Genomic DNA, 22,888 nt, shown 5'->3' with positions numbered 1-22,888 from the left:
GACGAGACACATGAATAAATACATGTATCCATTAGAACAATCAAATACATACATGTACAGTTGATAAGCTTAACTTGATAATACATGTATGATCTGGTATCGACCGCCAAGATTTATGCCTGCAAGGAAACCCTTGCTCTGTAAAGTACCCTTCTCGTCAAGCAGTTACTCTTACTCGAGTGATATTGATCAGAAGCTCCGACCTTCTCCTCCAGCTTCCCTTCCTCAAACCCTTATTGAACCTTCTTCCCCTACATCATATAATAATTTTTACTTTTACCTTTACAATGCCGCGCCCTCGCGTCTTCTTTGACATTCAAATCGGCACGCAGCCTGCCGGCCGCATTACCATCGAGCTCTTCGACGACAAGACCCCCAAAACCTGTGAAAAGTATCCTCCCAGCCCCGCATCCTTTCAAAAATACGTTTAACTGACTTATGTAGCTTCAGGCTCCTATGTACCGGCTCCAATGGAACCTATACAGCCCCCGGAGGTATAACCCACGCCCTCCATTATAAGAACTCAACCTTCCACCGCGTAATCTCAGAATTCATGATCCAAGGCGGCGATATCACCAATGGCGATGGAACTGGCGGGGTGAGTATCTACGATGGTAAAATGTTCGCCGACGAGAACTTGGGTTGGCGAAAGATCGATAAAGAGGGACTTGTGTGCATGGCGAACAGAGGAAAGGGCACCAACAGTAGCCAGTAAGCACATTTACATGCTTGGAAGGACAATTTGAGGGCTAATGATGAGATGGAAAGGTTTTTCATAACATTGGCCGAGTCCGAGTACCTAACGGATAAACATACGTTGTTTGGACATATAGTCGCGGGCATGGATGTTGTCAAAAAGATAGAGGACCTCAAGGTCGACGATTCCGATAGGCCGCTCGAAGATGTCATTATCGCAAGCTCAGGAGAGCTCGTATTCAAAAAGAGGGACCCTGTGCCCGTTCCAGCAGCACGAGAGACGCGCAAAGAGCTTGAAGTTCGCAGTTCCCCAAGGTCACGATCGCGCGAGCGGGGGAAAAGGGATGAGCACCGCAGAGAGGAATCAAGTCGGCATCATAGACGGAAAAGATCCCGGGACGGAAAGTCAAGATATAGAAAGAGCCGGAGTAGGAGTAGACCCCGAGGGGCTGAGACCGAAACTCTCGCAGCCCCGGTAGAGGATATCTCGCGAGGGCGGTCTCGGGAGCGTCGGGGCGCAGGACCGGCAGATGCAAATGCGACGATCATGGAGGAACCGGAAGACTCGATCTCCTCTCCGCTGCAACCAAAGCGTATTCCGTCACGTTCGAGGTCACGGCATAGGCACCGGCGGAGAAGGTATCACTCGGGATCACGGTCACCTTCGAGAAGGCGGCATAGGAGGCATAGGGAGAAGGCATATGAGTATACGCGTGACGAGGAAGCGGAAGAGAGGATCCGTAGAGAGGAGAACGAACGGGAGATGGAGAGATTCGCCAGAATGGATGATGACCGGGGAGTTGGCAGAAGTGGCGAGCCAGAGGTGAAATTTAAAGGAAGGGGGAGCATGAAATATCGGGAGAAAAAGAATTAGGGGTATGGAAGTGGGGAAGGGAGACTTGCTTAAGTGATAGCAGACCCCCTACGAAAGCTATTGCCCTCCCAGATTCCAAATCACAAGTAATTTATAGTAGAGGCAGTGAACTAAGCCTATTTCTTTTGTTATTCCTAGCCTTCGATACTGTTTTTGAGCCAGAATCATGGTTATTCTTTGGACAATTATAAATGTACGATACCTCAGCTTACTACCTACTTCCTTAAAACCGCATAATATGGATATGCAATCATAGGATGCTAAATAAGACTAAAATCGACTGCGAACCCCGTATGTACTCTAGCGAGATAAAGATAAACCTAGCGTCGTGACGTCAATTAACGCCTCTCCTTCCGTGCGCTACAAATGGTATTGCGATATTGAGGTCAGTGTGTTGTCTCAGTATTATAGTTTCGAAAAAATGTCTGTTATTTCAATGTTCGAGAGAGCGTCGAGAAGATCTTTTAAAAGGGCTAGACCGTGTAATTCATGTCAATCCGGGGGACCAGAAACAGAAACATTGATGAACCAAGAATTTTTGGAATGTCTCTCAAAATGGAGGAAGGGACAGAATTTACAAGCCAGCAGCCATCGGAGCTCGGGTTGGAGAGGCTTTTCTTCTCTCTCTTTTTTCTTTTTTTTTCTTACTAATTTCCGCGCGTGGGTTTCAGGTTTTAAATTCAATGCATTCGGGATTTGGTGATCTTTTTGATTCATAGATTATCACTTATGATTACCATCCGGTGGTGAGGGCAACAAGTTCTGTGACCTTGTGTGACTTTCGGGCATCGGAGAAACCCACTTAACTGCCGGTGTGAGCAAGGGGCGACGGGTCTCCTAGTATTCCGAGTCTAGAGTCTAGAGTTCAGTTTTGCAGAATACTGTAGCTACTAATACACATTTATGTACCTACATGTACTTATTCCGCCCTTTGTTCCTGCGACACTTCCCAAGTTTCCATCACTTGTACCTACTCGGATCTACTAGCGCCTGCGCGCAACATGTGAGAGAGCATCGATAAAATAGAGTACACGTACTCAACATAGAGTATATCCTGTCTCGCTTACGATACTGCAGACTTCAGGAGTGCGCGGTCCCCATGGAGACAGTCAAAGCGAATCCTATGTGACAGTTATGTGAGAGACTCGTAGAGTAAGTATTGAGTGTTGGGTATGAATGGAATTGACCGCCTGGGTCTGGACACATATATGTAGGTATTTTGCGAGGTACATACAACAATTCATTGATTCTGATTACAGAGGAAGCAACGCTCGTAGATTGTAGGCAGAGAGAGTATCAGAGATTCAGAATACTCTACAAAAAAAAATAAAAAATTGCGTCTTGGCGACATATTCTTGGCTAGCTGCATGTCTCGGTTGGAACCCGCATTTCGCCCTTTTCTTGTTCTCTCCTCTCACTGGACTTTCTTTCTCCACTGCCCAACAAATCCATCATCACCCATCTTCTCCCCCCACCCATTGTGTCCGCCAAGTAAGTCGCCCGACGACATCTCTACCTGACTCTGTCGCGCGCGTTGCCTCTGTCCTCTTCACCTACGGGACATAGGCGCTCTCTCAAAGACAGGTGGTCCTTGTCTGCCAAGGTCAGTCAGTTGTCACCATCCAGGCACTTCTCTCACCCACGACTGACATCACGCGTCATCCTCATCTCATCGAACAGACACCTAGACACCACTCCTTTATTTTTCGCCGCGCGACGCTTCTACGTAAACCACGAATAATAGACTAACACCTCTATAATCGCCACCCGGAATTCATCACCACAATTGTTCTCTCACTCATTTTTCTCTCTCGGAATTTAACAATACTTGTTTTTCCTGTGTTTTAAATTTCCTCTACTACTTGTTCTTACGATTAACAACAATGGCAGCCATTAATTCTGACGATGCCGAAGCCGCGTTCCTAAACGCGATGAAGGTGTTGCAAGAATTGGAAAATACCCAAAATGACCTGGGTAGTGAAAATGATAAGGGTGCGAACGGGCGCGCAGAGTCGCTGAGTGCTCAAGAGAGCTTAGAAGCCGTATCAGCGTCAGAAGATGGCACTAGGGGGGTTTCTCCGCATGAAGAAGAAGAAGAAGAAGAAGAAGAAGTGGAACAAGTGGAAGAAGCCGAAGAAGATCAAGATCAAGAGCAAGAAGAAGGAGGAGAGGGAGAAGAAGATCAAGAGCAAGCCGAAGAACAAGAACAAGATGAAGATATTCATATGAAAACTCCCGCGTTGGAAGAAGTCTCGCCTGTTGCGTCCCTTCTCCCTGCTACTGTTTCAAGTCCGAAAACAGGATCTTCTAGTGTTGACGCCTCGGCCAACGAGAAAGTTACTACTACTCTTCATCACGACCACTCTACTGTTGATATTGGTGCAACTACTCAAGATTCCTCTGCACGTTCCTCAGCTGCCCCTACCCGTGCCGACTCTGCGACAGTCGATGATGGTGCCTATGTTCCTGATGAGAATATTAGTGACCAGACCCCTCCTCCCATGTTTATTGACACGAACCCAAATACTGGTTCTCATAATGTTGATTCACTTCCTGTATCGGCGTCCGTTGCTTCTCCTCCAGTATCTACCCTTACCACTACCACTGCCCCTACTCCTACTGTACCAGCACAGAATTCTATCCAGAAGACCGCTACTCCTGTTTCAAATAAGAGGAGAAGACTTCCGCAGGATATCGTAGGGCAACTTGAGGACAGGATCAAGGAGGATCCCAGAGGAGACATTGATGCCTGGTTGGCGCTAATTGAGGAACATCGCAAAAAGGGAAAACTTGACGATGCCAGGGCAGCTTACGAAAGGTTTTTTGTAGTGTTTCCAGCAGCGGTAGGTCACAGTCCTACTTTTATAAAAGAAAACAATATATATATGTATATATATATGGCCCTTTTCTTACTTCCTCTTTTCCTTTGTCGGAGCCTCAGCTCATCTGTACTATGTGCCAATAATGTGCTCCCTGTTTGATATATTATATACTAATGTTGTGATACAGGCCCAGCAATGGATTGCATACGTTAAGATGGAGCTGGCAAACAACGAATTGATTCGTGTGGAGCAAATTTTTTTCCGTTCTCTTCTGAATGTGCCCAATGTTGAACTTTGGTCACTTTACCTCGACTACATCCGGAGACGCAACAACCTCACCACCGATACAGGCGGCAAAGCCCGTGCCATTGTTTCCCAGGCTTATGAATTTGTTCTAAACAGTGTCGGATGTGACCGCGAAGCCGGCAAGATCTGGGGTGACCATGTACAGTTCGTCAAAAGTGGACCAGGTAATGTAGGCGGGAGTGGTTGGCAGGATCAGCAAAAAATGGATTCACTGAGGAAGGTGTACCAAAAAGCTGTTACTATGCCCGTGCAAGGAGTTGAACAGCTATGGAGAGAATACGACCAATTTGAACAAGGGCTTAACAAGCTAACGGTATTTAAAACCAATCCACAAGAAACTTGTCCATTTTTTTTTCTTTCTTTTAAACTTTTTTGCATAGAAAAAAAACGTGACTCTGACAAATTGGTTATTCTTCTTTCTTCCATTGTGAATTTATAGGCTAGAAAGTTCCTACAAGAAAGATCGCCACTATTTATGACCGCCCGGAGTTGTCTCATCGAATTGACAAATACAACAAAGGGCCTTAGAAGAGAAACGCTTCCACGGCTCCCCCCAGCACCTGGATATGAAGGATACGAGGATTGGACCAAACAGGTAGAGCTGTGGAAGAAATGGATTCAATGGGAGAAGGATGATCCCTTGGTACTATCCAAGGACGATCCCGCAGGCTTAAAAACAAGAATTTTATATGTCTTTAAGCAAGCTCTCATGGCACTGAGATTCTGGCCCGAGATATGGTTTGACGCGGCCGAATGGTGCTTCGCGAATGGAATGGATGACCAGGGAGTAGAGTTCCTCAAGCAAGGCATGGTCGCAAACCCAGAGAGTTGTCTATTACATTTTAAATACGCTGAGCGACTTGAAGCAACCATTTCTGTTGAAGGTGGTGAGGAGGCCCTAGTACGGAAGGGCCAAATGATTAGGAAGCCGTATGATGATCTTCTTAATGTATTATACACCCAGGTTAGTAAGGCTCAACAAAAAGAGAAAGAAGAGATTGCAAAGCTTGAGGAGGGCTACCAAGACCCTCAAGGAGGCCGAGATGACGATGATTACGACGACCCGGATATAATGGCGGATAAATCCGCAAAGGAGTCCCAGATTGCAGTCATCAAAGAGTCGACAAAGGCGCAGATTCAAGTTATGTCCGGAACAATCTCAGCGGTTTGGATCAACCTTATGCGTGCCATGCGCCGTGTCCAAGGTCATGGTAAGGTTAATGAGCCACTTGGCGGGAGCAGACAGATTTTTGCAGATGCGAGGAAGAGGGGCAAAATCACTAGCGATGTATACGTAGCTAGTGCACTTATCGAATTCCATTGCTATAAAGACCCGGCTGCGTTAAAGATCTTTGAGCGGGGCATGAAGTTGTTTCCTGAGGACGAGGAGTTTGCCTTGGAATATCTAAAACATCTGATAGCAGATAATGATATCACTAGTAAGTCCAATTTGGTTCGTTCTACTGCTTTGGATGCGTGTTGACTGTCAACAGATGCCAGAGCTGTGTTTGAGACTTTCGTTGGCAAAGCGCCAGCGCAGAACACTAAGAAGATTTACCAGTACTTTTATGAATATGAGGCACATTACGGTGATCTCAATCAGGTGTACAAGCTCGAGAAGCGGATGAGTGAGCTATTTCCTGGTGGTCCGTGAACCTTAAAAATTTCACAGTGTAGTTGAGAAAGATTCTAACGATAATTTAGATCCATATCTCAACCGGTTTTCTACAAGATACTCTTACAAGAGCGTTGACCCATGTTCATATATATCTGTTATTTCACCAAGCCAACAGTGCAGGCCCAAATCAAGCGGACGTCAAGAAATGATGCAAGATTACAACCAGACTGATAACCGGCAACAAATTCAAGTTACCATTCCTAATGGGCGCGTTGGAGCTGGTATCGCATCCCCTAAGAGGCCCGCGAATGAAGACCTCTCGGATTCGTCAGAGCACCGACCACGAAAGGTTTTACGGCCGGACTCACCGCTTAAGGGTGCTGCTGGGCGAAGGCTTGACCAACAGAAACGTGTACAACAGCAGCAGCAGCAGCAACAACAGCAACTACAGCTACAGCAGCAGCAGCAGCACAACCGGGAGCGTGGTAACTTGCCAGACCGGGATGTCGGAAGGGACGATGCACGAGGTGGTTACCAACGCCAGCAGCACCAAGGAAGGCCACAACAACAGCAGCAGCAGCAGCAACAACAACAACAGCCAATGCACCAGCAACCGCCGCCCCCACCACCAGCGCCTGCACTCCCGGAAATGTTGATGTACTTATTGAGTATATTGCCAGGAGCACAGCAATACCAAGCAGTAAGGTTCAGACCAGAGGCAATGATGGGTCTTCTGGCGAGTTTAAATATACCTAGAGATGCGCAGGGTTCTCGTGAGTTCCATTAACTTATTTAAGGTGCCCGTACTGACTTTCCTTACAGAATCATATTCGTACCCTAGGTGAAAATAATAAATCCAAATATTTAGGAGAAAATGCATGCACGATAGCGGGTTCGATATGATTGTCACGTCAGTAAATGGATACGGATGGAGTAGAGAAAAAACTAAAAAATTGGGTGGATTGTCTTTTTTTGCAGTTTGTAGTAGGGTGGCATTTCGAATTGTAGTTATACTTTCTTCTTGTGTATTTTTTTCTTTCTTTCTATCTTGGTGGGGTGTCACTTTCTGTGTTTCCGCCTGCTGCCCGGTTCCGCTTTGAAGGAAGGCAGAGGATTTTGGTCGAGAGAATACAAATTTTCACTCATTTTCAAAGGCTTTCAACCTTAAGAGGTTGGTCAGATGGATAATACGTCAAACGGAATGACAGGCGTTGCTATTACAGGCTATATTTGTGATGGGCTCGATTGATTTCTTATTGTTACTCTCTACATAGGCACCGTGATGCTTCTTAGATCGGATTGTTTCTTTTGCTCGTTTTCTCTTGCGGTCGCTGGCCAGGGTGAAGTTGAGGTTAGCTTGAAAATAGGATGGAAAGCCGGGGGTAATACTTTGCTACGAATTTCTTAGGTTTTTTTTTTTTTGTTCCTGATACCTTCAATTCCCACCTTGTAGCTACATATTCACCCCTTACACATTAAATTAACGGCAAACGTCTCATATACCATGAAAAGGACGTGGGTACAATTCCGGTCTCAGCTTCTCGAAATCGTGTGTAAATGACTCGGATACTACCCTATTTCACACGATGATAATCATATTGAGAAGTTGTTATCGGTTGGGGTTTAAATTTACTAATGTATGTAGTTCTTTAATTTCCTACAGTCACGCACAGTCATTTACCTACCCCCTTTGGGATTGTCAGCGCAACTACAAAGTGCAAACATCTGGGTCCCCGTTGTAAAATTAAGACATTATATACTCAATTCTAGTTTTGCAGTACTTATAATCAACTCTAAAGCCCTCCAGGCTTGGGACATCTGGGCTTACGGTGTGGTAATACTAAGCAAGAAATTAATCACGGGCCCAAATGCGGTCACGATTCACGAGTGATACAGTGTGATCTTGGAGTAAACGGTTCTCGGTAGGGCTAGGGCTTATTTTCGCCGCATCTTGGCAAGAGGGAGGTATTCCAAAAAAAATTCTCACCCACCTTCATCATCGCATTATCTGTGGAACATCGAAGCAACAAATTACCAACGAGATATTCTGCGAATCATCTCATGTTTCCAACTAATGTAAGTTTACAATTCCGTTCTCTTATTCCCCATCACACCCTCCCAGGACAATATGATGAGAATTCATAGCTGGCACCAGTCCTAGAGACTTGTACTCTTACTATGCGGAATAGCTTTTGCAATGAAGGTTGCTCCTTCTGTACTTTCTGACTCTTGTTCTATCATTACCACTTCAAACCATCCATGCGCTCAGTTTTCTTTGAACGAAATGCTAACTAGATTTCAGTTTAGGAAAACAATTAGATACCCCTTAAATACCCATCGCACCATAATAAATTAGATACCCTCTGTGTTGCAATAACACTTCTTAGTTGATTTTTTCTGTTCTTACTGTATTTATGATTTTTACTGTACTTCGGTGATTTTTTTGTAAACGGATGAACCTCTCGCTATCTAATAACCCGCGGTACTTTTTTTTCTTGTGACCGTGTTGGATACAAAGCTAGAGAACATCAATACCTTTCAGGTACTGGCAACTTCTCCATTTCTCCCTCTGTCTAAATTGTTACGGGTCGAGGGATTCGGATACATGTTGTTGCTAGACACAGAAAATAATTTTTTATATATACATATACGCACGCTATAGCAGCTACTTGTAGATATATATACTTACGTACAGTCGCGCCTTGCCGTAAGGAACCCCGGCGTAAGGAATATCTGCTATAAGGAACGGGATTTGGGGATTGTTTTCTCCCCACCAAAAATACCTCTATAAGGAAAAAATCGGATTTAGTGTAGTGGATGAGAATGCCCTGTCACACCCCTGTTCCCATACAAACTTAATCTGCTTAGTCTCGTACCCATCCTACTTAGCAGCAAGCTGCTCACACTGGAAGGATGTAAGCAGGGGGGCTGGGGACGAGCCTAGAATCTGCTATAAGGAATTATCACCCAACTTTCTTTCAATCGCTGGTGATTAACGAGGTGTTTGCCTGTTTATTCAACCTTTTTAATCAATATCTAATAGACTCTCCAAAAGAAACAACTCAGCCGCTATCGGAAAACTAATGGGAAACCATGGGAAGAAAACCCTAACCCTTATTTGCAAAATTTGTTGTAGGTACAAGGCTCTGGCATTAAGTGAGCGAACTAAATGGGTGTTGACAGGTGAGGATCCGTTCACTCACTAAATGCCAGAGCCTTGTATTAAAATAGGCCCGGATATGCACGTTCATTATAGCGAGGTGCGACTGTACGTACACGTCCCTACACGTAGGTTGGGATTCTACATGTAGTAAGATGATTTGATCTTCGTCGTTACCATTGCCTAATCCAATCAGTTATGACCCCCTTCTGCAGGAACCCACAAACTGTATGTTTCACGTTCCTGAAAACTTCACTTTAACGCCAAGTCTTCACATAGAGTTACCCTCCTCACACCCCACCGTTCCCTGTAAGAAAAAAAACCCAAACAGAGCCTCAATTGGATTTTCGTGAAGCTCTGTCTCTACATAATTCCGCCCTCTATAACTCAACACTGTTTAACCGACAACTCAAAAAATGTCTACCGTCGGAACCCTAGTGTTCTGCAGCGACTGCGGTAATCTCCTCGACTCCGTCGCCGGTACTGACAGGCTCGAATGCGAAATGTGCGGCACCGTCACCAAAGGTCTACTCCCACTCATTCGATTCTTACCTCATCAGGCTCTAATTAAAGTTCTACAGACCCCGGTAACAAGACAGTTACAACTCAGTCTGCACTTTCTGCATTCCCGTCAGCGCTCCGGTTGAAGAAGAGTGCGGTTCAAAGTTTGGCTGCAGAAGATATGCAGACAGAAGCAGAGATCAAACAGACCTGCCCCGAATGTGGGAGGGAGAAGATGTGGTTCTATACGCTACAACTCCGAAGTGCGGATGAAGGTGCTACGGTATTTTACCGGTGTGAATGTGGCTATAGGTGAGTCCCACTTCAAGCATGATTGAGAGTAAATGCTAATTGTATGATATAAAAGATTCAATACCAACAACTAATGGAATTTTAACTACTTTGATTTTTTGTGTTTTATATTTCAATATATATCGGCGTTAGCGGGGCAATTTATCTTTTAATAGTAAACAAAACCTCCCACTATATGCAGTTAGCTATTTTTGCTCAAATTAAAACCCGGCTTAAAACCCGTTGGGAGCTTCGAGTCCTCATTGGACGGGCCTCGAAGGGTAATCTTATATAACACCAGTACATGTAGCTTCATAAATTCACATATATACCAAGACATGCTGGATGTCACTTGACGAGTGGTCTCAGCATGATAGTACCATGAACACCCGGATAAATACATGTGGTTCTATAAACCTCAGTAGAAGCCTTAGTATTTTGCGTTTATCATTGTTATTCATCCACGTCTATACTAATCGAGTTCCCGATATCAATACCAATAGCACAAACTCATATATCGAGTTGAGCTCTCAAAATATTGGCCCCTCAGTTTATTTGTTCGATATCAACAATAAACCTTCCGGGTACATCAAAAGCACAAGTAACCGCCCCTTAAAGCATACAAACCAGCAAACGATTTATCGGGAATAAAGGGACTCGCAAGGGTGTTCTTTCAGTTCACATCATCGGCGAGACAACAGAAAAAACAAAGCTAAGATAAGTAAAAATCCGAACATAGAAATAAAGAGTCAAGGGAAAATATCATGAAAAGAAACACCGATTTCTTGAGAACTTCCCCCTTTGAATTCCTGCGCCGCCCCCCCCCCCCCCCCAAAACCACGCTCCCCGAAAAATACACTACCAACTGTATATTTATTATCGTAATCATTATCGAAATCTGTATCCTCGTTACCGTAAAAAGCGTGTTTATGATCCTCCATATCAGCAATTGCACTGGCTATCCTGGTTTCCAGCTTCGGCACCCTTCATGTCGATGTTGATCATTACTTACTTCGTTAGTAACATAGAATTCGCATATCTTTGAGACACAACGCTTACCCCCATTATCCTGTTCACCACCAACGCTGCCCTCCATACCCGGTAATGCCTGTGCAATTCTCCTGAAAAGAGTCTTGACGTTGTGCCCGGCTTTCGCACTAGTCTCGATAAACATAACTTTAAACTCCTTGGCTTTCTTCTCACCCTCCTCTGTAGTGACTTGGCGCTTATCGTTCAAATCTGTCTTATTACCGACAAGGACGATGATAACGTCATTACCGCGTTCACCACGAACATCATCGACCCATTTAGAGGTATTGATGAAAGAGGCACGGTCTGCGGGGAGTCAGCATTCAGAATCAGGGGGGGGGTTGGGGAAGACAGTACTCGTGATATCGTACACCACAACTGCAACACTAGAGTCCCGGATGTAGGAAGGAATCAGGGATCGGAATCGCTCCTGTCCAGCAGTATCCCAAAGCTGTAACCGCACTGTTCGATCTTCAAGGTACATTGTCTGTCACACCACCTTCTCATTAGTCTCACTTTCTCCAAGAATAAAAACAGAGGCATTTCAAGGGAGGTAAATGTTGCCCCACCTTTGAAAGAAAGTCTATCCCGATGGTGGCCTGGTACATGTTGTCAAACGAGTCGTACATAAACCGAGTAATCAATGATGTCTTTCCAACTATATTCCGAGTTGTATTAGCAAACTGTTCTCAGCATTTATAGCCTGCCACTCTCGTGATAGCTCTTTGGTTAATTCAGTACCCGACTGCTCTCCTAAAAACACCAACCTGCGCAAATGTTATTAGCAATTCCCGACGCAATAAGATATGGCAGAATAGGAGTCAAGGAAGGTGCCGTACTTGAACTTCTTCAACGGGTTTGAGTACGAGCCTGCTCCTGCTGCTGCCATAGTTACCGAGATGTTAGGGAAATCGTGAATTAAATTGGTACAAAAGCGAAGGTATGAGTATTTGATTTGTGAAGGAGGGCGAGTGAAATTTCGTTGAGCGGACGGTAAGTTGAAGTTGAAGTAGAGAGGTGGTGACCGATCTTCAGGAGTTGTCGCGGTCGGCGGTCCAAGGTCCCAGAAGGTGAAGCTTGCGAAGTGAAGCCACGTGCATGTGCCACATATCATCATCAGCCACTGTGGCTCTTCCTTCACCAGCTATGACTCGGATAACACTGCAGATGCGTTGACAAATACTCTCAGATGCGGTGGGGATACCTTTAGGGCCCATTCGAGGGGGAGTGCATACCAAAAACTACTAAAACCTCCATTAGTGTCTGTAAACGGACAGCAAGTTAACGTTCCTAGACATGTAAGATGGCATGCCAGACGCAACTCGATTTCTCAAAACTATCGACATTTCTCGTGCCCAGACTTCATGTCTTGGCCATGGTACGGGTTCGTATCTCACAGCGTTTTAGAATTCTCTATAAGAAGTCTAGAATTAAAAGACCTGTATGTCAGCATCGATATCAAATTCCTCGGGGCCTCGCCAGGCTACTGAAAACAGCTAATTTCCGGAATATTATGATCTAAATATTGAATATTAGGTGTGCAGAAAACAAACTACTCTACTCAGCCGAGTATTGCCCGAGTTTCCCAAAAGTCTGATATAAATTCTAAACTTCACCGGAAGTAGATAGTAAAGTAAATTTTATCATTTTATAATTTTCTCTTATAATCCGCATGAGATGATAAAACCACGAACCCTATATTATTTCAATCAGGACACTAAACGCTCTTGCAAACTTTTCAATAATGAGTTGACAGATCAGATTAATGTAGCGGAACCAGGGGAAATTATCATGCCATCCAGATCTCACCCAGATCTCACCTAGGCGTTTTACAACAGATTTCTTATGTATGACACACCCGATGTTTATACAATCAGAAGAAGGCTGGGTACAAGATAATTCTCGAAATGGAGTTATATTCGTACCAGTCTTTGACCACAAAAGCTCTGTTTTGGACCGCTCCTAAGCGGGCCATTGATTTTGACACCAAAATTGTGTATTTCTCACTTTTAACTGCAATGTCTTCATTAAATAAGTTGATAGTTACAGAGTTTTTGGCTTTATTTTTGACAGTTTAAGCAGGAATCTATACCTTTTCTTTCTCTTCCATCTCTTCCATCTCTTTCATCTCTTTCATCTCTTTCATCTCTTTCATCTCTTTCATTTCTTTCATCTCTTTCATCTCTTCCATCTCTTTCATTTTTTCTCTTTCATTGGCTTCTTCTTTTGCGCTCCCACCTCGACCTTGATCTCTTCCTCTTCCTCTTCATCAAGATTTGCCACCACATCGTCATCGTATCTGTAGAGTTCTCTTAATGCCGGAAAAAACCCTGCAAACCTCCCCATATCACCCACGCGAATCCTACATAGATCAAACGCAAGGACAATGTCCATCCCATTTCCATCCCCCTTAGTTGAGAAAACTGGCAACTTTGGGTATCTTTGGCTGAAATGTGTCAGGATGACCCCCTTTGCACCCATATCCATCCCTGCCCTCAAAGCTTCAGATGTCGTCGAGTGTTTCTTCGCGATTGCTTCGGCCTGTAATTCATCATCGAACGTAGCTTCATGTAAAAGTACTGTGGCGTCTTTTCCGATCTTGACAAAGCCAGACGTGGGCCGAGTGTCACCAGAATATGCGAGTTTAAACCCGTTTTTCCATGTCCAAGCCGTTACAAAAGAACCTTGACAGTGGACAGCAGGTGAAGTTTGAATATCCTTTAGCGACATGGAGTTGAGAACATCAGGGAGCTTGTTGATGCTAGTGATGATTGAGCGATCTCTTGCCTGCTCTCTTGCTCTCAATGGGATATCCCCACAGGCTACGAAGCGAATCTTTGAGAACCCAAACTCTTCGACATCTGCGTATTCCTTTAACCAGACTAGAAATTTCCACGGGGCCACAACATTCATGATTCCATCTCCAATAACTTCCTCGTTCTTGAGGTGAACTTCGTTATACCAAGCTTTCAGCACAGCAGTGGTACCAAGATGATGGTCCGCATGTAGATGTGAGATGTAGATCGCCTTCAAGTCTTTTAACACCCCAGCTAACTCTGTTGATGTATATAGCCTCCTTAGTTGTCCAACCGTACTCTCACCACAATCAAAGAGAACGCTTCCAGCATCAGGTACCCTTACAAGGGTCGCTGACACGTTCCGATATCCACTGGGACTTGCGGATCCAGTACCAAGAGTGATGATCTCCACATCTTTCCACGGAGTCTCCTTAAACGTTTCTGCTGTATTTCCCAAGGTTTGGGTTTTGACCGTTTTGGCCAACTGGACATAATCAGGCTCTGTGTCCTCCACAGCCTTCTCCACGTCGAAAAATTCCATAACACCGGCCTTCAGTAGCTCCCGTTTTGGTTCCAGTTGCCAAACAAGCCCTGGCAATGCAGGCTCAATCCCCTCTAAATCTTCAATCGATGCCTTATTGCTCGAAAGAGGTATAGGGAAAAAGCTCTCATCCATCATATTAAGCTTTGTCGCAGCGCCTGCAGCCCCCTGGTAAAAGATGGTATTTGGGCAAACATCTGGAGAGCTGACCACATGCCGGGCGTGTGCCATATTTTTCATAAACTTCCTTAAGTTCTGATCTTTTATGACTCCTTTACCCAGGATCCAGAAAAAACATTCAACTTCTACTTTGAGTCTTTCTATATCCCTCCATTCATCTCGCGCTAGGAAATCATTGATATATGCTGGATCGGGCAGGTCGCAGACAGCAAATCCAGTACCTGGTTTAGTTGGTTCCATTACGTCTTCCGGTCTAACAATCTTGCCATCGGCGACAACAATTGATTCGCCGTTACAGATTTTAGAGAAATCTGGACCGGGTTTTACACCGAGAGAGATGGCTTTTTTGGGCAAGAATTTTCCACGGACGGGGCGAAGGGTAAACAAATAAGATAATGAAATTTCAGAAGGTTTGGAGCGTGGGAGATGTGTCACAGTTGATGCTGGCCATGGAGCTCTGGTTTTTCCTGGTGGCGGAGGCCTGGTGGAAAGTTGAAAGTCATGTTCCTGGGTCGTGAAAGCATCATTGGTCGGCGGAGAGCTGCGCTGCCTCTTTGAGTCTCCACTGGCCGAATTTCTCATCATATCGTTTTCGTTGACAGGCGCAGAATCTTCCATCATGGTATCCATGGTCCAGTCAGAACAAAACATGTTCTCAACCACACCTTGAAGGATTGACTTTCGGTTTTGAGCTTTCTGTACACTTTCTTTGCCCGAAAAATCTTCAAAAGAACGCTTCCTTTTAGTCTCATCGTCGCTTGGACTACTTTCTTCTGAGGATTTCTCCGATCCTACTCCAACAACTACCAACTTTTTATGGCCATCAGGAAAGATATGCATAGCATGAACCGTCAAATTTTCATCGCCATAGTATGGCGTTCTCGCAGGTAATAGTTTTTCAGATTGCTGTGGAATTTCCCGAACTTTCAGTTTCATGGCTTTCCTGAAAACGAAAGGTCGAGCGGTAGCAAGTGTGTGCATTAAGTTCTCGCCACCATGAACAGTAACCCCCGAGCTTGCTGCAATGTTTGGCTTGCCCAGCCTCGCTGCATCCAAAGTCTTCCCTTCCTCCTTATCTCCCAAAGTCAAGAGAAATCCGATGAGCCCGCCGGTATTCTGCCATTGTGTTCGCCCGGTGAGAAAAATATTCGATATTTTCTTGAGCCGTGCGCTTCGTGCGATAAATGCTCGCTGTGCACCTTCACCGATTTGACCAATCATATAACGTTGTTGGTCGAAATGGAGTAACAGAGTGGTTCCCGGAGAATCATCGGCTGGGGTGGTGATAATCTGGCATTGAACCTTCATCTTTACAACAGCTGTGGCAGAGAATAGTCTCCCTAGGGTCCGTCGTAAAAGGAGGGAAGGGTATGAATTCCTTCGCAGAAGGATGGAACGAAGGGAAGCCAATGCGACGGGGTTTCTTTTTTTGTCACAATGACGTCTAGACAACCAGGTTATGAGAGAGCCAAAGGAGGAGGAGGGGCACAGCAACTTTGAGAATAGGTCAAAACATTTCAAGTCGCACACTTATGTAATCGGAATACTGTGCCACCATTGGTGGATGAATTGATGGATGAAAGGATCAGGGCTAGGGTTTTATTCTGATTTAAGTTTGGGAGATCTGAGACAGAGGTGTGCTCAAGCCTCACCCATTACATTACAACGATACATATATTGATGGTTTTCTGGTTCCACCAACGCCCTGTAGGCCATTTCATCAGTCGCATCTCAGGACCGAGCTATTTTACAACGACATTTAAACATCATTTGTATCAATCACCGAAGATGCTTAATCGCTCAACTGCTCCGATAGTGTGGATAGATTGTGAGGTACTGAGCCCACCCAACAGCCCACAAACACTAAGTTCGAAACTTACCTTTGGCTATAGATGACCGGGCTTGATGACGGAAATGACGTTATACTGCAAATATGTTGCTATATCACGGATTTTGAACTAAATCTTCTTGACAATGGGGGATTTGAGACCGTCATACATTACGAAAAACCTGTACTTGACAAGATGGGAGAATGGTGCCAGCGGACTCATGCCTCTGTAATCGCTCTTAATACTCCACTCTGATATTCCTCTTTGAAATCTAATGATAAGAACTTAGACTGGTCTAACCAACCGCGTTTTGAATTCCACAACCACTATTGGAGCTGCCACCTCACAGCTACTCGCATATATACAAAAATATGTTCCGACTCCGAAGGTAGCAATTCTGGCCGGAAACTCTATTCATACTGACAGGGCTTTCCTGAACCGACAATTCCCATCGATAATCGACCACTTGCACTACCGACTTCTAGATGTCTCCACGGTGAAGGAGGCTGTGCGCATGTGGTGTTCAGACGAAACCCTGAGAAATGTTCCGCCAAAGAAGGAAACCCATGAAGCGAGGATGGACATTCTTGAGAGTATTGCGGAAATGAAGCACTATAAAAAAGTACTTTTTGATGGGAAGTAGTGAATTAAACAAATTCCCTTTAGCAATTGGCTTTCCAGAAATGATGCTCGCTCTTTACTACCAACTTTCGGATATGATAAATGATGTTTTCCATAAGACGAGCGGGTTCTGCGGGATAACATCTTTCAACATGTGAGATTAAACTTTCTATAAAATGGCTTGCTTGAAGGGCTTGCCAATGGTTAGTAATGTTAGTAGTAGTACTGGCTCATATCAGAAGCCAGTGTTCAGGAACCTCTCCCCGCCCCCATAGAGTTTTACCTTCGAGTCATGGATGAGAGTTTCCTTCCCTGTATCTTCAGCTAGGGAATGGACCCATTGGAGGAGTCACAGAACGTGGTGAGTCGTCTAGAAATTAAACTAACCAGACTATGAGCGTCCTCATCAACGAATCTTCTTCAAGTCACTCAAAATCACTCGTAGGTATGTCTTGGCAGTTTTATACAATAAAGGTTCGAAAGGCCTGAGCTTAGTCCTACTCACTAACTTATGAGACAAGCTCATTCATCATGCTTGTTTAGGTCAGTCTTGTGGGGGCCACTCAATCATCATATTTGTTGAGGTTAGTTTTTACCTTTCTAGAATTACCTTTGATTGTTTAGCAAGAATCCACAGGAATACATCTACACACAGGCTGGTTTGGTGATTGGTCAATGATCAAATAAAAGGTTAATGGCGTGGTAATCACTCGGGAAAAGGGAATAACGGTCAATCTCGATCTAGTCAAGAGCCGGCTGCCGAAGAGCACAGATGGGGAAAGATTATTGCTCACATTTCATGTCTCCTGCTGTTTCGTTTCACTTTTTCCCAAGGCCCCGCAGCCATCTTGCAGAATCCTCTCCCGCAGATCGTCTCAGCTGACCTTTTCAAGGATTATATCACATATTGACTGGGAACTGTGGCATATATGCATAGCCTACTAAATCACCTTTTGGATAATAGAGCAAAGGTGGGGGTTCACGAATCTTTAACGCATTATCTCTTTGAAACTTAGAGGCTGGTCAAATTACGGCAGGGAATGTGCCATCATTCTTTTTACGTTTACAATGAATATCGGAGAAGATCCCGGCCGGTATATTGGAGTAGAACGTTCGTTTTCAGCATGTGTGATTTGCATAATTAACTCGAATAAAGCAGGAAGCTCCGGTCCGAGAGCTGCTTTTATGTCGATGTTGATAAGAATCTGAAGCGAGGGGAAGGCTCGATCGCAGTTGGCTGGTATATCATTGGCTGAAGAGGTGGACCGATAGATTTTCTTTACCTGATTGCTTGGCTGTTCGTTTCTCATTCGCTGCGCTATCACACCTAGGATTACAATCCAATCCAATCCGATGCGGACGTCCGACAGACCGTGTCATCTACGGCGTTAATCGCAGAGAAACCATTTGTCCAAAGATCAGACCACCTTGTTTGAAACAAAATGGCCCGTACTTTACCAGCCCGCTCATACATGAGAGCACAACAAGAACCGGGGACTGCTAGGTTAGGTTTGTGCGATGCCCCAGACGGTGGACGGTCGGGTCGTGGGGTGCTATTATGGCTCGAGGAGAAAATCGCGATCATCACATGAGGTGTTGGGCCAATGCCTAGCACACCATTTTCAAACGCTTGGTTGACAATATGATAAGGCAATATTTACTGAGTGTTTCCTGGGGATACGATACTCATCTGTACTAGCTCAATATGCATTCTTAAGTATGATCGAGACTTTATTAAATATGGAACCGTTAGAAACACCGAGCCCGATACAAACTGGCCACCAAAACATCCCCATGACTGGTGTAGTGTCTAGATTTGTCCAGACACAGAAGTTTTAGGCTTGAGACAAAACAGGGCTGCTGTTTATGCTTTACTACCCCGAGTATACACCCAGTAATCCTGAGCTGACCAATTGCTTGCCTAGACTGGTCTAATGAAGTAGATAAATTCGTTCTCACCCTTTTGCATATGCAAGCTCTTCCTACTTATTCATGCGGAAAATTGCGATACTGAAAGCAAAACGCTCGAGAAGGCCCGAAAGACATTTATCTCAAAAAATAAAACTCTCAGATTAGACGGTAGTCAATGCATATATTCCACTGAGTATTATAACTAGATTAATAATATTCTAAGAAACAGAAACACTTGAGAACAACAAAAACTATCATGCCCTAAAAAAGGCTGTGCATTGAATCACAATATATCACTCGTTAGATTTAAATTGTGACTATCACTCAAGGAAATAATACCTACCATGGGACTTATCTAGCCCAACACAGCACTCACAGACAATTTGACCTAGTGATATATTCATAGGGTATTTGATCAGCCGTCTTGAATAATAAGGGTAGGAAATCACAACTGACCTACTTCCTATACAGTCCTTTAGCGGCTACATATACAGTCGCACCTCGTTATGTCGTTAGCGTATGCTGGGAGCCAAACCCCTACGAGATAGCAAATATACGAGACAGCAAATAGTTTTTGGTGGAGAAGGGCAGTACCTAACCCGCAAATCCGTACGAGACAGCAAGAGATCAGAGATATCGAATTACGAGATAGCGAGGTGCGACTGTATTCAAGAGGCTCCCTGGGAGAAACAGGGTTACAATATAGGCGTACAGCTATTTTAATTATTAATGCAAATACAAGCATAATCCCAAGTCGCTCTTCGGGGAAGCGCGCACGTGGAAAACGGTGTTCCAACAGAGCGACAAGGATCTTGAGAAACAATCTACCGCCTCAATCTGAAGGCATCCTAGAAATTCCGGCTTCTATAAGATGCCGGAATTCCGGTAGGGTAGAGGCGCAAGGTATCCATCGTACCCAGGGGTAAAGCCATGGCCAATATGCCCGTTGACAGGTGTTACCACCGAAATCCAGGCCTGTGGGTGAGATTGAAACGCCATTCCGATCTGGGCCGGAGTTACTAGAGTAGTTACATACATGTAGGTATTTACATACATAAATATGGGCCTGTTCGGTTGACACTGAATTGGTTGCAATCCATGGATTGAATAAAAAAAATCTCTGGAGGTAATTACTTTATTGAGTCCAATCTATGGATTTTTGTGTCAACCGAACAGGCTCTAAGTACATGTATGTACAAGTAGTTAATAACTGACCGCTTTGATACGTAATATCATTAATTTCCCATCAGTAATCTTGGGTTGATTAATACTTGGATCAGTATCAAAGTTGCGATCTTTAGAATTGTTCTAAACTCACCAGCTTATAGAGACCTAGCCAAACAGGTGGCATCAACACAGGACAGTAGAGTAGGTAGGTAGAAAGAGAAGAAAAAAACCAGTTTTACACAAATTTCACATCTAGATCAGATCTGATCTAGATCGTTTTTACCATAAATACGCTGAAACTAAGATCGAACGTTGATTAACCCTTACCAGTTTTAGCCTACTCGCATAGTAATAGAGTTTATGCGTTTTATGATATGTCCTAACAAGATCTACGTATCAATATCGTAACCAATACTAAGTACATGTAGGTATAGTATGATATCACCTAATACTACAGTTAATTTACTTAAGTAATACATAAGTACATGTACTTACATGTACTTGATAAATTATAAAGCCCCAACCACATGTACATGTACCTACGTTTCATAGAAAATTGAACCCCAAAAGTTTGCACGCAGGCTTAATGGCTATGTACATACATGTAGTTTGGCCTACTCGAATAACTAGCTATAGAGTACTCCGCTCTTGAGCATGTACCCACATGTACCTACATAGCGTAGATTACATATATATACATTTATTATGTACTAGATGTACATGTACTCATAAGTATACATGTATATACCTGCATACTTCACATGTAGGTATGTACCTACATGTATGTAGAGTACCGGTCCTGTACCTACATACCACAAGGCCATGTGCTGTCGCCAAGCCGACCACGTCCTCAACCTCGCTGTTCGATCCTCTGTACTAAGCGACGTACGACACCAACATTCTCGCTGAACAGTTTCCTCCATCCTGAACATGCACTTCCCCATGAACAAAAATGTCCGAAACACACATCGAAATCCTCGTCCATTCGGCGGCACCAACTTCCAAAAGTGAAGATGACAAAATCAGAGCACAAGCATTGTCAATCCTCAGCTTTATGCCAGAGAAGAGAACGCATATCACTAGTCTTACCTTTCCTAAGAAGGGGGACCAGGTACAGAGAGAGTTGAGGGCGTTAAAGAAACATGGCGAAGAGCCGTCCTCTTCTGAGAGTGTATCCACGGCTGTAGCTGGGGATTCTTATGAAATATTATTAGAACATAGTGTGGAATGTATTATCTACTTCAATGCCTACAGATAACAAATTGGAGCTTTTTTTCTGAATCTGTTACAGCTACTGCAGATGAACAATATGTGATACCTCGCCTATTATCACCCCTCATTGATTACAGAGGAGGAATACCTCCTCTGCCACCAACTAGTACTCCGGAGGATGTAGCTCAAAACCCAAGCTCGGTGGAATCTCACAGGCTTCTAAGTCTAGACGAGGATGGAGTTGAATCCGACAGTAGCTATGCCACCTCCCGCTTCGATTCATGGGAGTCACCACCTGCCAGTATCCCAGACTCACAACCCCCGATGCCCAGTGATCCATTCGCTGTACCTGCAGCTCGTGCTGAAGGGGCATATACCGATGAGACAGAGGCAACGGTTTTCCCGGCACTTCCAGGTGTTTCATTCTGCTACAACCAACCTCCAACCACAAGCACACTTACCCCACTGTCCCCACGCCATGAGTCCTCATTAGCAGTCTCAGACTACTCCTTAAGCTCCTTGCATTCCAATTTTGCCTCACCCTCGGTCCAAAACAATAATCCGGAATCACATCCCCTAAGGACACTTCTCGCCACTGATGGGGCCTACGAGTTAATCTCCCCTCCCCCGGACACAAACTCTTCACCAGTGCTCATAACTCCGCAATTGCGAGAGATGACAGATGTAGGAGACCTTCTAGTTGGGAAATATCAGAAGCTCAAGCGGAGCCAAACTAGGGAGCTACGGACGTGGGAGAGAGGTCATTGGAGGGTCGATATGAACACCTGGGAGAGCCCCAATAAGAAGATTAATTTCTGGAACATATTGAAGGATAATGTGGAGCATGGAAGGCTGGGACCTGTCAATGCGTTCTTGGATGAGGGGACTGGAGATGTGGTGAAGGTATATTGCCATGGTGGCATGGCGGAGCATGTAAGTCATGGTTAACTTGCATATCCCATTACCCTACTAAGTATCATTCGAGTCTGGATTACTGATCGTGAACTTGCATCCTTTAGCTATGGTGCGCATTATTTGTCATGAGCTCCAGAAACTCGCGAAACGCCACATGGATTGATGCAGGTGATAACGAAATCATAGTGTTTTGAAAATATGCCTAAGGAGGGGGTGTACGCATTAGTACGGGGCTTTGCATTTGCATATGAATTCCATAAATGCCACTAATAGTTGACAGGATTTTTCTTTTGATTTCAAGAAAATTCCAATATACCCATAAACGCATTGAGTTTCGTAGCCCAACACGATGTATGATTTGCTTTTTCTATAATTGATTTCTCTCTAGTGTGCAGAGAAATAGATTAACTGCACATA

At 44.4% G+C, this 22,888-nt stretch overlaps 6 protein-coding genes across 6 annotated transcripts; 4 read left to right on the top strand and 2 right to left on the bottom strand.

Annotated features, from left to right (window-relative positions):
* Positions 1-287: 287 nt before the first annotated feature.
* On the top strand, positions 288-1,570 carry H6S33_002179 (uncharacterized protein; the record flags this gene model as incomplete). Its single annotated transcript, XM_044833538.1, has 3 exons — positions 288-391; positions 451-711; positions 769-1,570. The coding sequence occupies 3 exons, from the start codon at positions 288-290 to the stop codon at positions 1,568-1,570; spliced, it is 1,167 nt and encodes a 388-aa protein (XP_044693322.1).
* Positions 1,571-3,453: 1,883 nt separating this feature from the next.
* Positions 3,454-7,103, top strand: H6S33_002178 (uncharacterized protein; the record flags this gene model as incomplete). Its single annotated transcript, XM_044833537.1, has 5 exons — positions 3,454-4,413; positions 4,580-5,011; positions 5,138-6,137; positions 6,192-6,344; positions 6,403-7,103. The coding sequence occupies 5 exons, from the start codon at positions 3,454-3,456 to the stop codon at positions 7,101-7,103; spliced, it is 3,246 nt and encodes a 1,081-aa protein (XP_044693321.1).
* Positions 7,104-9,892: 2,789 nt separating this feature from the next.
* Positions 9,893-10,363, top strand: H6S33_002177 (uncharacterized protein; the record flags this gene model as incomplete). Its single annotated transcript, XM_044833536.1, has 3 exons — positions 9,893-10,001; positions 10,058-10,289; positions 10,345-10,363. 3 exons carry the CDS (start codon positions 9,893-9,895, stop codon positions 10,361-10,363), a joined length of 360 nt encoding a protein of 119 aa, XP_044693320.1.
* Positions 10,364-11,210: 847 nt separating this feature from the next.
* On the bottom strand, positions 11,211-11,781 carry H6S33_002176 (uncharacterized protein; the record flags this gene model as incomplete). Its single annotated transcript, XM_044833535.1, has 3 exons — positions 11,211-11,275; positions 11,328-11,603; positions 11,655-11,781. The coding sequence occupies 3 exons, from the start codon at positions 11,779-11,781 to the stop codon at positions 11,211-11,213; spliced, it is 468 nt and encodes a 155-aa protein (XP_044693319.1).
* A 1,712-nt stretch (positions 11,782-13,493) lies between these two features.
* On the bottom strand, positions 13,494-16,124 carry H6S33_002175 (uncharacterized protein; the record flags this gene model as incomplete). The annotated part of the gene is made up of 1 exon (XM_044833534.1): positions 13,494-16,124. One exon carries the CDS (start codon positions 16,122-16,124, stop codon positions 13,494-13,496), a length of 2,631 nt encoding a protein of 876 aa, XP_044693318.1.
* A 5,172-nt stretch (positions 16,125-21,296) lies between these two features.
* On the top strand, positions 21,297-22,665 carry H6S33_002174 (uncharacterized protein; the record flags this gene model as incomplete). The annotated part of the gene is made up of 3 exons (XM_044833533.1): positions 21,297-21,573; positions 21,636-22,489; positions 22,576-22,665. 3 exons carry the CDS (start codon positions 21,297-21,299, stop codon positions 22,663-22,665), a joined length of 1,221 nt encoding a protein of 406 aa, XP_044693317.1.
* Between the last annotated feature and the right edge of the window lie 223 nt (positions 22,666-22,888).

Source organism: Morchella sextelata, assembly GCF_020137385.1.
Source record: "Morchella sextelata strain SCLS chromosome Unknown scls_12, whole genome shotgun sequence".
Taxonomy (NCBI): domain Eukaryota; kingdom Fungi; phylum Ascomycota; class Pezizomycetes; order Pezizales; family Morchellaceae; genus Morchella; species Morchella sextelata.
This window is presented reverse-complemented; position numbering and strand designations above follow the sequence as displayed.